This window comes from Melospiza melodia, chromosome 4 (assembly GCF_035770615.1).
Source record: "Melospiza melodia melodia isolate bMelMel2 chromosome 4, bMelMel2.pri, whole genome shotgun sequence".
Classification (NCBI taxonomy): Eukaryota; Metazoa; Chordata; class Aves; order Passeriformes; family Passerellidae; genus Melospiza; species Melospiza melodia.
In genome coordinates this window covers 95157485-95176307 of record NC_086197.1, presented here as the reverse complement: position 1 = coordinate 95176307, position 18823 = coordinate 95157485, and the positions used below count along the sequence as shown (strand labels likewise).

Here is an 18823-nt window from a genome sequence, read left to right as displayed (position 1 = left end):
TGTAATACACCCACTTGAAAAGTATTGAAAAACCTTCAGCAAAGGGAATTTAAAAAGAAAATTATATAGATGTCTGGCAAAAACAGCATTTCATATTGTTCTTACAGTATTTTATACTTCTACTCCTGATGTGACTATATATAGTTTACAGCCTCATTTACTTTAATGTGCTACCTGAATAACATAATCATAGCAATAACTACGGTATAGGGTTGTAAGGTGCATGAACCACTAATGCTTTCTGACGATTTAAATGACTTGTTCATAAAATGTTCTTTTAATAATAGTGGTAAAGCTTTTAGCACTAGATGTCAAAAATGCGAAGAATGTTGGCTTTTACAAGTGTTATTTCTTTTCTAGCTAGAGTGTGTTTTAGTAATAAGCAGCACCAAAAGCCAAGGTTATGTGGCTCTCTCCTGCACGGCAGGATCTAAGAAGAAGACTCTTCCCACTTATGCAAACAGCTTGACCTCTGCCTGCACAGTTATGTAACGTCCCTAATGTGTTTACTGTTTCTTTGTTTAGTTTAACAAGATGTTTCTTTTATCAAGAAAGGTCAGTATAACCTGCAGGGAAAAAAAATATAACATCACAATAGGTGCAATATTAGTCTGTCATAAAGCTCTCTTCGGCAAGGCTGTGTCTTTGTGCTGCAAATCGGGCAGAGTTGAAGCACCAAAGGCCAGCCTTTCCAAAAGGAGGTGTGCTGGGAAGTCAGCCAAAGACCAGGCTGTGGGGGGAAATAATAATAAATAGTTAAAAAAATAAAAATAAAGAAAGTGAATCAAGAATCTCTTTCTTTCTGTATCTCCAGGTTATTTGGCGTTACAGGAAACTGTGCTGCCTGCAGTAAGCTCATACCTGCTTTTGAGATGGTGATGAGAGCAAAGGACAATGTTTATCACCTGGACTGTTTTGCATGCCAGCTTTGTAATCAGAGGTAAGAGAATTTCTTGGGTCTGCTCCATAAGCTGAGTGCTAGCACTGGTGTGGGCATACATCCACTTTCCAGCAACAGAACCCCAAGTTGGAGAGTAAAACCTGGATGCTGTTCCTGGGACTGATACAGAACAGCTTCCATGACCTTGGCCAGAAAACTTTTTGTGCCTCAAGTCCCACATCAATAAAAAAGAGTAATGTTACTTCCTCTCCTTCAAAAAGGCTGTCTGTCAGGTTTAATTAATTAATATTTATAAAGGTCTTTGAGATCCTTTTCTGCAGAAGAGCATAACAGTACCATTTGTCATTATTGCATTCATTTCACTTTAATTCTTCATTTTTATCACATGTATTTCTTTTAAAGTACACATTGTTTCTTCCTGTTGCCAGAGCTGTAATCATTTAAATTTAAAAGATGTTGTTCCCACCATTTCCTCTGTAGCAGCATTGGCCCTCTTACAGTCCTATTTTTATTTCCATATCCAAACCGTAGGTTATAAAAATCCCAAGGATCCAAACCTGACACCCTGTTCTGAAGCATCACCCATATGGCACAGTTGGAGAGCGAATGTCAAAAATGGTAAAATTGTAACATCTGATTTTCTCAGAGGTGAATAGAGCCAAGTTTGTACCAGCCACACTGCGAGTGGAGCTGGAGATTTCACCAGGAGCTCCATTTCTGACTCCACCAGAGATTAAACCAGGGACCTCTATGAGGTCTAGGAAGTGAGAGAGCCAATTATGTCCACCCCTTAACGTCCCTTTTGTTTTCAGTTATTACATGATCCTATTTAGCATTTTATAGCATTCATTTTTTTTTTTCCTTTCTTCAGTTGGGAACAAATGCAAGATATACATTTTTACGGAGGCAATGAAAAATTAGGAAGATAATAGTCTGACATGACAAAGCTAGACACAGCTCTAAATAAGCTTTCCTAACTCACCTTGTCCTGCAGTGTATTATTTTTGAACACTGTAGTCATTTAAAAATCAAACATCCCTAAAGAACCATAAAATGTACAGCTGCTAATAAGTGTAGCACGCTACAATTACGCTCTTTAAAAAAAGCCAAATTGACCTTTTTCATCATGTTGCATGGGAAATTAAAATACCAGGCAAGTAATAACCACTGCTTAAACTATATAATAATGCAAAGTAATTATAGGTTCTAATGCTATTTAAAGTCCTATATCAATTTTGTCTTGCCACAGGACTGAGAAGCCAAGCAAGGCAGGCAGAGGCTCCCACAGTACCCGTTTAAGAGACACACACACACAGAGTGTCCTGGGTTATGTTTCCTAAACCCTTCACATCCTGGTTTTTTTCCAAACCACACTTCTGGTATCATTATTAAAGCCCCTAATATATTTCTGTTGTTCGCTTCATTTATTACATGCCATAATGGGGCTGCATATCTTTAGTGTTGGTTATGCACAATTAGCACTTAGTTATTGTCTTGTCACTTCAGCCCATACAAGACAAACTTCTTTAATGTAAGAAGTCAGCTAATCTTCATCAGTCAAGCAAAGCAGACAATGTTTGTTAGCCGGAGTGCAAAAGATTTTCATCATAGTTAGCACGCTTGGATCTGAGGAAGTGAACTTTCTTTTTATTCCCCACCACCCAAAGAAAAAAAAACAAAACAAAACAAAACAAAAAAAAAAAAACAAAAAAAAAAAAAAAACAAAAAAAACAACCAAAAAACCCCCACAGCTGTTATGCATATTTTTAATATTCCTCTTTTTACCATTACAAAACTAATGTGCAATTTCACTTTGCAGCTAACACACATTGTGGTGTTCCCTGGGGCTGCTGATCCCCCTGGAAAAGTGCTGTTAGATGCTTCTGAAATGGAGCTTAACTGGGTTATTTAATAATTCTCAGCCTTTTTATTCCTGAGACTTCAATCTAATCTTTTATTTGATTTTTACTTTGCATGTATTTTGGGCAAAGGGTTGCTGAAATAGTCTTACAGGTGTCTTAGACTGAGAACAAAAGAATGGATTTACCTGAAATACAGTGTAGTTCGTCTAGTGAAAACAGGGAGTGGTTCCAGGTGTTTCAAAAAATTCCATAAATTCTCAGCAGTGACCCTAATCCTGATTCCATTGCAATAGCTCTCATGGAGCCTAATAAAGCAGACTGCTTGTAGGGTTCCTTTCATCCTCACAATTTGGGACTAGTGGCCCTCTGAGGAATTAATTTTGTTGTTTTTTACAAAAGATCCTATTTCATGGATGCTCCAGCATAGCTCTTCTGTGGTTCCTATGGCAAAGCATTCTCTCAACAATAGCTTCAAATCTTCTGTTTTTTGTTACTTGAATAACAATAAACCTCCACATTGTTAGACACCTGGCCCATCAGCAGCTTGGGGATTTTCAGATCTGCTATGAAACCTTTTTCTGTTCTCTTTTAAACAGAAAAAAATCTTGTCACTCACCTCTTCATTAATAGTTTCTGTTGTCCTTTAGGATCATTTTCTCTTCCTCCCCTCAAGCTAATCAAAACCACACAGCAGATTCAGTGTAAGGATGTGTTTATAAGACTCCAGTTTAACTTTTTAAGGTTTCTGCTGCCCCTTTGTACACAAAAAAAATGTTATTGAGGGGTTTTAGGTTTCCATTTTCCTTTTGCTCCAGCCACTAACTGCACCAATATGTAATTTATTTATTGAAGACAACATTTTTTTTTACAAACAGATCAAATATATCCAAAAATCACCAATAGGTGTGTCAAGGCTCACCACCTATTGCATAACTTGTTTAGCCTTATTCCCCAAATGCACATTTTCTTCCCCCATTAAATTTTAAAACCTTTGGGTCCTTCTCTACAGTAGTTTTCCAGAGTATGTAGTGCTCTCTGGTTCCACATTTCATTTTCATTTTCTCCATTCAGGCTCTTTCCTAACAGAATTCATGCAATGTTCATGAGAATACAGAATTGTTTCTTCAGATTGCACTGCTTTGCCAACACTGAATTTTTTTCTGATGTTCTGGACCCTTGCTCCCTTCCATCTCCTGCTTTTCAAGCTAGGTAATATTTATATTAGCACACATCATGCTGCTCCTTGGGGCAGCCCATCCTTTGCTCCTGCTATTGTCTGACCCCCACTTTCCTACCCCTTAAAGAGTTGGTCCTGGCCCAGAGAGATGCCTGCCCTACTTTGCCCAGCGCTCTTTGTGATGATCCAGTGATTTTTCTGCTTTTATGGACAACTCCACTGTTTGCTTTATTATTTCTGAGTGTCTACAGCTCACCATCCAGTGCACGCCTCGCTGTGGATGGTAATTAGGCTGCCTTCACTTGAGGGGACTTTTGTTCAGGCCATGAACTCCAGCTCTGAACCAACTCACAACATTGCCAGTGCCTTTATTGGCCTCCTGAATGTGACTTTTTCAGAGTGAGGAGAAAAAGGCATTGTCTCACACCCTGTACTCCAGGAAGACAGACTGGACACAGCTCCTGAGCCACTAAGCCTGGTCCCCTGGTGTCAAACGGGCACTGTCTCCTATTTTCCCTTTCATAAACCTATTCAGCTCCAGGATCTAATTGCTCCAGCCAGACAGTTTCTGAGATATTTCCCCCACTTTTTTCTTGATACTGATGCTTAAAGCTGTGGCAATTTTGTGAATATTAAGCTCTGCTCCTAGCCTAAAGGTTTTAGCATCCTCTTATCTCTCATGTCTCTGTCCAGCTTACTCCTAATTTGAAGTTTTTCCATCGCCTAAGTACCTGCAGAGCTTAGTGACAGTCAGCTTAATGGCGTGAGAGTGCTCCCCTTTCTTCTCTGTAAACATATTAACTTCTCCTCAGAAGCCCTTCACCCCACGTTGACAGTAACCTCAATACACCTCATTTCTGCTGAAAATTTAAAGGTGGAAGGGTGGGGGAAGGAAACCACTGGAAAAACAAACTTGTAAACAGACACTGCCTTTCACACTTTGTCAGGCTGCGTGTGTGTGACTAACAAAACGGAGTGGAAAATCTTGCAAGTGGGCTCAGCTGTGCCTTTTTTGACACTTTCGACGCTTTTGACTGCAGAGATGATGCCAGCCTGCCTCCGGCTTTCCCACTTCCCGAGTTTGTGTGTCCTTCCTCTCACTCTGCCGCCGTCTTTAGCACCTTGTTCCCTGCTCCTGTGATTTTTTTCTCTCTGCCGTTTGAAGTCAGCTCAGAGTAGGGCTTAAAACCCCCATCTGCTATGGCTGAGGGGTGTTTAAATCGCCTGCTCTACCCTTCTCTCTGCAATTGCCTTTGTTTTAATAGAAACTGGGCTAAAAATGGTTACACGCTCATTGAAATTGCTGTCCTGATGTAGCTGTAAACACTTACCTCCAATATAAAGTGTAAAATGCCCACACAATGCTGCCTTTGTTCTCTGTCAAGCAGGGAATACAATGCCAGGGACATCCTTATTTCAAACACCAATATTAGATTTTTGCATGAGTGGTCATTTTATAAATTCTGAAGGCCTGAGTACTGCTTATCTTCATTGTCTGTCTCAAAATTTAGAATACAAATTAACATATTGTCCATACCCGCCTTTTTATAAAACACTGCGTGAAAAGCACGCCCAGTTGAGGTTTGCCATTTGAAGTTGAGCTGGGATTCTGTGTCTGTGTATTCTGGTGAAAACGTACAAACTCAGGCACAGCTCCCACTTTCCAGCCTTTGAAATGGACATTTTGACAGAACCCCAGGAGTAATAAACCACAGGTGTGGACTGATGATCTGTGGTGTAAGAGAGTGTCTTTGTTCTCTCAGTGATGCACATAGGTGAACATTAACGTGAGTTCTGCTGGAAGCTCAACATTTAAAAAGAGAGGAAAGGGGAAAAGAGAGCCCAAGTTACTGATTGCAAAAAGCAGAGGGGCAGGGTGTGGGTGTGGTAAATCTGAACTGTCTTAATCCTCAGGAAACCAAGTAAATGCTTCCAGATTTTATTTCTTTCTATGGCCACAAAGATCTGCCATTAACAGAGGAGGCACACACGAAGCATCTTCCTTCACAGCAATATTTCTCTTGCTTTCTTAAGTAGTCTTCAGTACCTTGACATGTGTCCTGTGCATCAGAAAAGATGACAGACAGCAGTGAGATCTCCTTAAATATCTGTTCTGAACAATGGAAGAGCTACTTCTCAAAATAGAAGTTTTATTCTTCTTGTGATTAGTCTAGGCACACCTTCCCTTCCAAACAAGGTGATAACAGAGGTCATTTTGTGATATAAATGGCCTTCCTTTTGCCAGAGTAAAATATGACAGGGGCTCTAGGATGTAGGTTAATTATAATGGTCATTCTACTAATGTCACAGTCGTGTCAAAAGTACTATTATCAATTTATGCTGCTCAGTCCAATCTGGCATGTTAATGCAGCCTATTGTATATTCTTTCCTCTTCATCTTGCATGCCTATTAAAAAAATTGGGTGAGGGTTTTAGGGAAGGCTGAAGACTACCATCTGCCTGCTAGAAGAGTAATAATCTTGCCTAATTATATACTCCCAGCACAGTGGCATCTTAACATGCTCCTCCACTCCATTTAATGTGTGTGCCCAAATTGTGCCCTGATTTACATCCTGTGCCAATTCCATAAAAAAACCCCAACCTTAGTGGGAGGCTAGGCTTCAATTTACCTTCCCATTTTAAAGCTGAGCCAGGTTTAAATCTTGCAGTGTGCAAACCCAATATGAAGTGGTTACAGCTCTTTCACTTCAGGAGAGGCTAAATCTGGTTTTGAGAGTCAAATAAGTTTGAATATGTGAATGGCCAGAATTCCTCATACTTCATGTGCTTACTTGCCCTGTCCCATTGCACCTGGGAGCCAGCATGCCAGGATTATAGGTTTTTCACCTGGTGCTTACCTCTTTGTCACCTAATGAGTGCACAGTTCACACATTTAACACCCAGGGACCTGCACAAGCCAAATATGCTTGTCACCGAGCTTGTGCAATATGAAAACAGCTGCAGAATGCGAACCCTTAGCATCACCAGCAACAAGTTTCCCCCGAGGCACAGGGGACCATCCAGAGGATGCTTTCCCATGCAGGCAGACCCCAACCCACAGGTTATCAGACAGACAGACACTGGCAGTCTGTCCCCAGGACAGCTGCACGCTTGGAGCACAAGTGGAACCATGTGTGTTTGATGCCACTCGTGCATAAAGCTGTCACACGCCAGCACACACACAGGTAAGGCACTTCTGGCTCCTCAGATCAACATTGCTAAATAAAAGGCATTGACACGTTGTATTGGGAAAGGCACCCTGACACTCCTGGGCATCCCCTGCAGTTTAACTCAAACTGTGTCGCCGCTCTGAGGGCTGGGGAACAAAAATCCTTCAGCCAGGGTTTGGATGCAAACGATGTTGCACGGAGCCACACGTGTTAAATATTGCCATGCAAGCGAACTGCACTTCAGCAGGGCATTGTTCATTTACTAAATGCCTTAAAAAATTACTTTGCTGAGTTCTGTCTTACCCTGGAACAAAAGGAATACACACAGCTGAACAGCATTCTCAGTTCAGTGTTTTCTGCTGGGTGCAGAGCTGGTTTCATCTCTCACTGATGCACTGGTGGATTTTCTTTGTTTTTTGTTGATTTTAAATGTGACTTCTTTGGGAAAAACAAATGTTACATGTTGGCACTGGTTGCAACTCTTTTAGCTAATCTTGTAAGGCGCACAAAAGAATTTTTCTCAGCATTGCTGTCAATGGACGAAAATACAAAAGATGGAAACTAGAAAAAAAACCACACAAATTATGTATGAATTGTGTATTTCAACATAGCTACTCAAAATAATTTTGTGTTGTTAGTAGCCTAGTATACCAGGATTGGGGTGGGAAGAATAATAGGAATCTCTACATTCTGTAAAAGAGTTTGACCATAAATAACTTAAAGATTTCAGAATCCTCCCATAATCTCTATTTTCAATCATCATCAGCAGCAGGCAGTAATCCCACAGAAAAAAAAAAAAAAAAGTCCACAAATAAACAAACCAATTTTCCTTTAAGAGCAGAGCTAATTCTTTTCAATCCACTTTTTTATTACACTATTTTCCCTCTATCTATTTAGCTAGCATAAGGATAAATTTCCAAAGCTACCCAGTTGGAAAATAAATGGGTTCACTGTTTGTCTAGCATTCCAATCTTCACAAATGTAAATCAGTCCAACTGCTACTCATTTAAACCTCCAACTTCACAAAACATTAAAGGACTGCTTTCCATACACAATTTAATCTGTAACAATTCACCAAGATTTCTGCTCGAACATCATTAGAAATTGACTATCTGATAAAGACAGACCACTATCAGGGGTCAGCCTGTGTCATTTATGGAGTTTTACTGGGTCAACTCGAGGAGGCACCACTATTTGAAGGTTAAATTGTTACAATTAAATACATATCCAGCTATTCCCAGAGCTGCTCTGCTGTTAAATCTACCGTAAACAACACAAGCATTTATATCTGACCCTAATTGTGTCCAAGATGTCACCATTTGGAAATTATATAAAAAAAGGACATTATAATCCCTTACACATTAAACAATACCTCGTGTACTGAGATCCATAATTAGCTGGTTTCATTTATTCACATCAGTGTTAGGGGGTTCATTTAGGTTACTTTCTTTCATTTTAATTGGAATAAGGCAAGCAGTGCCTCCCAATATATTTCATAGCTGGAGAGTTCACTACAAACAAAGCCATGTAACCCTGCCAAGGCAGTCACTAGGGAAACTTTTTCTCTGCACTGGCCCCATTCACTTCTCCCTAAGCATCTTCCAGAAGAGTGGCTTTGTCAAGGGGAAGAAGGACTGCAGGGTGTGTCAGGGAAGAGCCCTCTTAAATTCAACCATATATTTTTTAGCTGGGAAATCCTAGTTTACTCGAAATTTGAAGTCAGCCAGGCAGGAGCATTAACATTGTGTGAGTGTCCTGCTCATCAGAGAGAGGCAAATGCAATCTCTCAGTGGTGTTTTGCAGCAATCAGATGGTTCTGATGCACGTAATACCATAACAAGGTAGGTGCACTGATACCATGAGAGAGTAGTTAGCTGAGTAACTAAATTTATCATCAAATCCTACAGAAAAAAAAAAGGAAAAAGGGTTTTTGTTTTCTGCATGCCTGTGTGTCTCTGGTTTACATATACTTTACAGCAAGTTGTGTGTGTGCTAAAGCAGTTCTCAGAATCACCAACTAAAATCAAATCTAGTGAAATATCCAACTGTATATTTCACTAGATTATTATAACAAGAAGTTTTTACAAGGACACAAGACAAACACAAGATATCTCAGACAAGCTTTCCACTGCATGCTTTGCTGTATTTTGTCTTCCTTCTGGTTTACAGGACATTTACTTTTACTTTTCACTCCGCTCAGCAGCCTGGGATATTTATTGTGTTTTTAGCTGTGTGCCAGTGACCTGATCCAGGACTCCCACAGCCCGCACTGGGCTTTGAATGAGGTCTTTGGCTGGGCAAGCAAAAGTGCCTGAATGCACCAGATTTTGCTGAAAGCACACAATTAATTGTGGCACCAGGACAATTCCTCTGCTGGCCTTTCCCACATGCACATCTGGGTGCTGTCCAGCCAACACTTGCTCTACAACCCTCAACCTGTAAGACCATATCCCACCATTCACCCTCAAACTCTCTTTTTCTCTTCTCTTTATTATTTCAATTTCAGATTTTGTGTTGGAGACAAGTTTTTCCTGAAGAACAACATGATTCTGTGCCAGACAGACTATGAGGAGGGTTTAATGAAAGAAGGTTATGCACCCCAGGTCCGCTGATCGGATGCCACATCTTTGAGAATAAAAAGCACTACTTTCTTTTATCTTTTTTGCTCAACATGTATATAAGAAATGACACAGGAACCTACTGAATAGCATAGATTTAGGGAGACAGAATGGTTGCGTGAAATAAAAGGCGGACTGCATCTGTATGTAGTGAAAATTGCTCAAGTTCAGAGTTGAATGTTAATTTAAAAAGGTACTGTATATACAGCTGGATTCTTTCTGCTTGCTCTTGGGATTTTCAGTTTGTTTGGGGTTTTTTTTTTGTTGTTTCTTTTTGTGTCATTTGGCATGAGATGTTTATTTTGGACTATTGTACATAATGTATTGTAATATTTGAAGCACAAATGTAATACAGTTTTATTGTGTTACCATTTGTGTTCCTGTTTGCTTCTTTGTATTGTTGCATTTAGTACAATCAGTGTCTAAACTTACTGTATATTTATGCTTTCTGTATCTACCAGCTATTTTAAATGAGCTGTATCTTTCTAGTAAAAAGCATTAAAGAGCAAATCCCAACCATTATGCTACACTTAGAGCTTAAGAATACTGTTTACATTAAAACTATTTAGAAAACTAATAACTAGCAGCACCTGCTGCTAATGATGCTATGGTTAAGGGTCTATCAGCACTTCTCTTATAAGCCTCTATTTTTCAGGGGTTAAGCATCTGCTGTTTAATTGCATGGATTTTCCTCAAAGAGCACTTTTATTTTACTACAAAATTTTGAAAAGCAAATCTGACTGGTTTGAGCTATATTATAAAAGGTGCAAAAGTTAATGATTTTGGGTGCTGCTTTTGTGCCCCTTAGGCATTCCAAATGCCTGAATTTGATTTTTAATTTAGCTGGAAAAAATTAAGCCCTAATGCAAACCGGTGCCTCTGGGTATCTTATTTTATATATATATATATACATATATATATAAAAATATATATGTTATTTTTCTGAAATCATTAATTTGGGGGGGAGGAAAGGGAGAAGATTTTTCTTGATATGCATTTTAAAGAAGTCTTAAAATTTGAGGGGTCTCTTTCTCCCTCATCTCCCTCTCTCTCTTTCCCTTTTTCTTTTATTTTTAATTTTTTAATTTTTTTTTTTTTTTTAATCAGGGCTTAACCCTAATATGTTTTCTGGGGCTACGTCCTCAACAAACCCTGGAAAAAAAAAAGAAAAAAAGTGAAAGTAGAAGGCACTGTAAACACCCCCTCTGAGGGTCTATTTACATTAAGGAAACGACCCTGAGCTGACACTGGGAGAGTGACTGGTTGCTAATTACCCACCTCGGTGAATGCTGAAGGCAATTTAAATGCTGATGTGGATGGGACAAAACTTTGCAATAGCGAGCGAGAGCTACCACACTCGACTGCACAGGTACCTTGCTGCCCATGCCAACATCCTACAGGTTTGTCCCATCAGTACTGGCAATTAAAATCCTTTTGACAGAGGTGGGATCGCTGCTGACAGCTCCTGTTGGCAATCAGTTCTTTTTCTGGGAGAGGTGGACCTCTGTTTTTAAAGCCATGAAGCTATTGCATCAGCAGGACGTCCCTAAGTGCTCACGCCCCTGACAGAGCTTACAGGTGTTTGGCAAAGGAAAGCAGGATGAATGTTTAAAAAGTTGTTCAATGCATATTTATGTCTTGTCTGTTTGCCACTGTAATCTAGCTCACTGGGAAAACAACCTGTATTAAAAACAAACAAACAAACAAAACAGTATTAAGAAGGGGGGGGGAAAAAGCCAACAAGAAACCCACTATATACCCTGTGTTTTTATGAAGCTAAGCTCTTGTTTTTATTTTGAGTATGAACCCATGACTCTGCTCAAGTTGACTGCTGTCCTTCCCTGCTCTTCCTGTCCTGTTGCAGTTTCAGCATGTTTTTGCTGGGGATGGTCAAAGAAGCCTTGTAATGCAGTGGGGAAATTCCTTAAGTGTATGGTAAGAGCACGCTGCACAGTGGCTTGACTTAGAAATAGATATTTAGTTTTAATGACTGTTGTTACAGCGTGTTTTTTTTTTTTTTTCCTGGCTGTGAACTCTATTGAAAATAAGCATGGCTCACAAAACTTGACTCTGACTCATACGGTACCAGAAAGAAACGCAACAGCTCCTCGGGCTGTTCTTGTTAATTAGAAGAAATAGCTCCACATAGTTTTTCAAATTAAATTTAGCCCTCTTTTGTGGACTATCTTCCTTCCTAACCTTGAGCACAAGTGTCTCTTGCACTCGCTTCCCCAGTCCCTTAATGTCTTTGGGATAACGAAGCAGCTGGTGTCAGAGGCACCATTAGGCTCTCACAGACCCACTTCAGAGCAATAAACAAGCTGTCCTCTCCATGAAGGTCAGGATGGACAGAAAGGGAAGGATCATATTCTCTTGTTTTGAAAATTTCAATGTTCTCCTCCAGTCCCTCTGGGGTCTTTCCATTAGAAATGGGGAAGATCTCTCTTCTGCTTTCCAGCACTAGGCTGCTGAGCACATAGAAATCCCTGGTTCAGAAATAAGAAAGAAAGGTCCTTGACTCTGACTCCCTGTGAGCCTGGGCAAGTCACTCCACTTCTCTGTGCCTCAATTGTCCCTATATGTCCCATGGGGCTGATGGATACAGTGCTTTTGTAAAGCATTTTTGGCTCTTCAGAAAACCAAGAGCCACGTGAATATTACAATGTTGGGATGTTGGGACACCCTGGGAGGAGCAGAGCATTCCCAGGAGGCAACCACAGATCTGAGGCAGGAAAGCACCAACACCAGCTCAGCCTAAAGAAGGCTTGGCTTGGCTGGGGATGATGGCAACTAAACACTAACAGTGCTGTAAATGCTCAAGGAATCTCTCATTCCCACAAAGTGCCACTGCTCAGCTCTTTATGGAGCAAATGAAGAGAGGGAAATGGGAAAAGAGTGGCTCATTACTGCATGCTCCATTGCTCATATGTGCATTTTGTGACCTAGGCTCAAAGTGTGGAAGAGGAAGGTGGTCCTGCTAGGGAGGAAAAAAAAAATAGTCTCACCATTCTGTCAATAATTCATGCAAAGATAAAGAAATATGGATATGTTTGCAGTGCACAATGGTATGGCATTGCTTTGAGCACTTTATGCTCATCTATCTTATTCACATACATATCTAAAATTTGTATGTAAAGGAAACAGAATAAATTTAGATTTGATGTAGGTCAAAGATCAATCACACATTTTCCTGTATTTCAAACTTCCTTCTTGCCTGGCTGTTAAAATAATGGCTGAGAGTTGAACTATTTAATGGAAACATTTACAACTCCAATAAAGTATATCATCAAAAGTCAATAGTGGAGAGAGATTATCTGCCAGGCCACTTTAGTGATCATTTTGACAAAGGTCTAGACCATTCCTTTGGGTTGCTTTTTGTTACCTGCCTTGGTTCCCCTTCTCCATCACTGTGTGTGTCAGCAAGCTGTCTGCATCCAGCAAACCACCTGACAGTGACCCTGCCTCAGTGTATTTGCCAGGCAGGAATGCTTCCACTTGTGCCTCCCATCTTCATCTGCACACATCGTGAAGTTTAGCCAGACAGAAATAATAATAGCATCAATATTTTTATTTTTTTTTTTTAATCTACTGTGGATGGCTGGTTTCGAGCCACGTGGAAAAGTAAAAATTATCAAACCTTGATTTTCAACTGTAAAAAGCTCCTCTGACAACTGTAACCTGCTGTGTCTGTTATCTGCCACAACTGGTGATGGATCAAGACAGCCTGGATTTGGCAGAAACTGTGACCAGGGCTAAAAGTTGATCTATTTCATGATTGTGGTTTTCTATCTTCTGGGTTGTTTGGTGTTTGTTTTTTTAAGCACACTTTCATGTTTTCCTATCCTCCCAAAATGTTCAAATTTTTTGCTCACATAATGTAAATAAAGGAAAATCATCCAGCAATCCCTCAAATGTTCCTAATTGCCTAAACATAAAATGACTTGGGGAAGATAAATTGAAAAGTGGTCAGTGAGAAGGGAGACTGGGAAAAAGAAACAAACAGGGACTGTGGCAAGGTTTCGACTGTACAGATTTTAAAGTACTTTAAAGGCTTTTTTCAACGTAATATGCAGCAGCTTCTTATAATTTTCTCAGCAGTAGGTAGTTTACAGTGTACCTAGAACAAATCTTGTCAAAAATGAAGGTCTGTAGTGATTGCTGGGTATAATTTTATACATTTAGCTGATTTTTCTGAAAGCTTCCACTGTGCTGCTGTTGTCAGACTAAATTATCAATTTAGCCATTTGTTGTTCAATGAATAAAAAACTCCTATGGCATTGGAGATGTTGTGGTTTCAATAAAGCAAAAGCTTTAACAAGTCAAACTATACAAAGCAAAGTGTGTACTGTATATAAGAACAGTGTTTTTATTCCTTTAAATACCACTTTAGATCAAAAAAAGCCAATTACATATTCACTTAACACATTCCTCCTACTTCAGGCCAATGATGCAGTCCAAACCTGTTTACTGCTCAGTACCTTGCAAAAGAAAACCAAAATACAATATGTGCAAGGTAATAGGCCATTAGCACAAACATGCTCCCAGTAAAAATCCTTTGTGTAGGCACCTTTCTAAAAGCTGCCAATTGTGGCTGATAGAAGTATTATAAAGGAAGTGATTTTAATACTATTTGAGGCATTAAAAGCTGAAGAGTATCTGTTTAAAGCATTAAAGTAAGAGCTGCATGTATCTAATACCTTTTAAAATGCCCTTCTGCTGATTTATATTCATCCTGAACCTGCTAATAATGAGTATACATAAGCAAATACCATCTTCCACCTATTCAGCATGTCATTGATATGAAAGCCCCAGAAAATATCTCACGTAATCAGTGTGTTCAGAGAGTTATCTAGCACAAATTACTCATTAACTCAATAGCACATAATAAAAAAGAACATCAATTAATTAATGAGTCACCCTCAGATCACTTTGATTACAACACAGCTCTGTTGAAACAGCGGTTATAAATGGAGCTGCCTCTCTTTATTCATTGTTTGCAATTGGCCCATTATTTTGCAGAGACCAGTGTCATATTTAACACATGCCTGCAGGTAATTGTGTGATTAGTTTCATAAATGAAGATGCAGAGGGAGAACACGGAGCGTCTTGCTCGGCAGCAGAGTCGGAAGGTGCGGGAATGCGGAGCTCTGCAGCATCCATGGGGGCAGCCCTTTCTCTCCCTTCCCCTCAAAACCTTCACTGCACGGCCCTGGTGACAGGACAACACCCAGAGCTAGTCCTGCTGACCTCTAATCCAACAAAAAAAATCTCAAAACCCTGGGAAAACACTCATGATTTGGGCCTCCCTCCTCCGTGGATGTCGGTCTCTTCTCCCAAGCGGGCAAACAGGACAAGAGGAAATGGCCTTGAGTTGGGACAAAGGAGGTTTGGATTGGAAACATTCTTTTACCAAAAAATGGGTTGTCAAGCACTGGAAGAAGCTGTGCACCATCCCTGGAGGTGTTTGTGGATGTGGTGTCCAGGATGTGGTTCAGTGGTGGGCTGGGCATTGCTGAGTTAATGGTTTGACTCAATGACCTCAGAGGTCCTTTCCAACCTTAATGATTATTGTGAAGAGGCCACACTGCCAGCATTTCACAGCAAAGAGCACAGAAACAGAGATTAAGTGGGCTGCTCAGGTCAGTCAGCAAGTCTGCCTCCCTCAAACCCCATTGTCAGCATGGCTTGTATCCACCCCACCCCAGGATTGCAAAGACGGGCTCCAGGGCAAAGCTTGGAGCAGCAAATCCAAACTCCTCTGTGATGCTCAGAGTTACCAAGGAGAGGCTGAACATCCAGACTTCCATTGTGCTGAATTCAGTTTGGTGAATATGAGCTGGAGGCCTGGTTGTTCAGCTATTTTTTTACATTTTTTAAAGGAAAGATGAATGCAAGAACACAGGGTTACTAAGGAGAGGCTGAACACCCAGAGTTCCATTGTGCTGAACAGACTTTGGTGTATATGAGCTGGAAGTTTGGTGAATATGAGCTGGAGGCCTGGTTATTCAGCTATTTTTTTTAACATTTTTTAAAGGAAAGATGAATGAAGGAACACAAAGTCACCACCTAAAGTTCCTAAACTATCTTGGTTAAATGCCATTCCAATAAGCGTACAGTGTAATTATAACAGTTCCCTTAGGTAAGTAAGAAACATCTGTTAGTAACACATAGCAGGTGTTAGCAATTACACATACTGATTTTTTTAAAGTGTTTTTAATTAAAAAGAATTCTGTTTTCTGAAAAGGAAAGCGTAGTAAGTCCAAACAAGCTTTTGTTTGTGTGGCTCTAGATCATATAATATGCAAAACGATAAAGGTAAAATCAACTTAAATTAGCAAAGGTTTGCACGTTTGCCTCCAGTTTATTGCAATCAAAACCAAATTGGGACTCACCGCATTATTTTAAAGCACGTAGCATTAGTATTCTAAGCAAGGTCTCATCTAATGCATGAAATCCATACAGTTCATGTAAACCCTAAACACAGCTAAGTAGAGCATTTGAACCTGGGAAGATTGCTATAGTTAAGCAAAATATGATAGGAGAGGGGAAAATTGCTAGGAAATTCTGTATAATAGTTTCTTCAGAATGCCTTTGTCCCACTACAGGGAAACAATATCTAGATTATGCTAAAGCAAAATCAAACCAGGTTGTCAAATTACTTTGAAAAAACTAGCCAAGAACAATTTACATTTAGCAAAGTGATAGGCTGTGCCACTGAGAAATAACAAGCAGGAGCCACACTAGAAGGCCAACCAGTGAGAGGTGGTTTTAATACAAATTAGAAGATAACTACATGACAAATTTGTTTCCCTGCCCCAACACTATCTTTCCATAGATGCCAAAATGAGGATATCAGGAGGTAAATCTTGCCATAAACTTTGGCTTCCTTTTTGTGTGAAATACATAAACAAAGGAGTTGGCAGGGAAAAGAGAAAGAAGCAACACCATTAGTACAACCTATGGATTTGTCTTTGTACCCAGCTGGGATCCAGGTTGTGCTTGTTTGTCATACACAAAACTGTGGTTCCTTTCACAAAAATCTCAAAACTTCAGTGTGGAAAAGTAGTCTTTCTACCTATGGTCTACAGCAATATGAAATTAGACTATTTTTCCTTATGTTCTTCCTAAGAGCGGAGGGTTTATGAGGAGACACATATACAAAATAATGGGCATAAAAAGCCCAATCAGTAAATTGTTAGGCCAAAGACAAAAGAAGTTCATATGTATTTTTTTCATCTGAATACACAGATCTGGAAATTAAGACCAGATTTTTAACATTTTTCTGCTTCCAGAAAACTTAGGTTTTTTCCAATGCTATCCATAAGTATTTCTAAGCATCTTTATTCCTTATTCAAAATAAATAACTTTTGTTTAGGCCTTTTTTTTTAATGTCAAGAACATAAAACTACTGTCAGTGACATCCAGTCAATACACTGTCAGTACTAGAACCAAAATTCTGCGTTAACAGAATAAGGAAAAAACAATATAAATCTCCCAACTCTTGGAGTTACAGCATAGGAACTTTTAGGCACACAATACACAGCTTTATTAGCTATTCACAACTGCAATATAAAATCCAGGTATCCAGATCAGATGTCCCACTGCTAACCAAACAGAGGAGCTGTGAACAATAAAAAAGTACCAATAGCTATAAAAGAATTTTGATTGTTTTGTTTGTTCAAGCTGAAGCAGAGCATTTCAGTACTCCTCGTACACACTGCCTTTCTGGAGTGCAGTAGCCTTGTGACAATGAGTACATGCTAATTAAAAATAAAGAAAAAGCTGATAAATGCCAAATAAATGCCTTCAATTTAGAATGACAGGCTCACATCTGTTCCTACATCTCTCAATCACCATCTAAGTGATAAAATATCACCACTAAGACAGCAGCAGAAAGGAAAATTTCTGCTTTGGCCTCCCATGCCAGTTTATTTTGGTGACATTACAACAGGCTATTCCTCTCCCTTCTCCTCAAAGTCCTCTTAAAACTTTTGCCATGTCTTGTATGGCCAGCTGAAAAATCTGAAAGATCCTGATCCTGGAGCCTTGAAAGTCATCAGGAAGCAGCTCTGAAACTGAGGCCATAATGCACAGGACCATCATGCTGCTGGCATTTACTGAGAAGGGGAAGCAACACAGGAGTGCCATAAAATTCCAGGGTTGCAGTCACCCTGGCCTCATCCTGTGGTATCGCAATAGGGAGTTTATGGAGAGGTTGGATTTTTAAGGGCAGGCTGGGTATCAATTTGGTCCAAAGTTTTTATTGTGCTAATGAAGTGTAACAGCTCTAATCTATTTTTAGGTGGTGGCATTTCGAGCCTTTCAGCTCCTCAGTTCAAGATCCATAATGTGGAGATAATGCACCGCTTTTCTACCTGGCAGGATGTGTGAGGGTGGTAATTGTGGGATTTTTCAACAGCACCAGCTGAGCATATGAAATACCAAAGCAGGAGAACAGCAAAATATACAAATTGTAGCTTAGGAATTGCCTAAAAATCTCTAATTGATGGCAAAGTGCTGGGGAAAAGATTGCTTTGCCTTTACTTTTTCTTATCACAGCTCCAAACTACATTTTAATAGCCCCTGACAGAGACAGACACTTGGCCAGACAAGAACTTTGGTCTGATCCAGAATATTCTCCCCTGAGTTTCTATAAGGACTAATACAGTGAGAAAGAATGAGGCAAGGAAAACAATTACAATCTCTACAATTTCACATTCAGGACTATTCTTCAGCAAAGCATATGCCAATTATGGCTGCCTACTTCTCAAGCCATTATTAATTGGTTGATTACACAAAACAGAACTGGATGAGATTTGACCTGAAAGAGAGCAAATATTTCAGGCTAAATCCGCAAGGATGAAAATGTTGCAGCTGCAATTTAAAAAGATGATACTTTTAGGCCTGTAGGGCTGTGTTTTCTTATAGACCCTAGCAAAAAGAAAACCAAACCAAATCCAGCCACATCTTTAGGGTGTCTTTTGTGTCCAACCTACTATGGCCAAAGACCACTGGGATCAAACATGTTTTGGTTCTGTTGGAGAAAATGAGTAACCAATGCAGCAAATCTTTCTCCTGTGCTCTTTCACCTGGATA

The 18823-nt window shown here is 39.8% G+C and overlaps 1 protein-coding gene across 6 annotated transcripts in view; it reads left to right on the top strand.

Moving 5' to 3' along the window:
- LMO3 (LIM domain only 3) overlaps positions 1-14009 on the top strand; it is a 60832-nt gene extending 46823 nt beyond the window's left edge. For all 6 annotated transcript variants that reach the window (XM_063155656.1, XM_063155655.1, XM_063155654.1 and 3 more), the window contains 2 exons: positions 815-940; positions 9616-14009. In XM_063155656.1, coding sequence (XP_063011726.1) covers positions 815-940; positions 9616-9721 — 232 coding nt within the window. In that variant the 3' untranslated portion in view covers positions 9722-14009. The remainder of the gene's footprint in view (positions 1-814; positions 941-9615) is intronic.
- The last annotated feature ends 4814 nt before the right edge of the window (positions 14010-18823 follow it).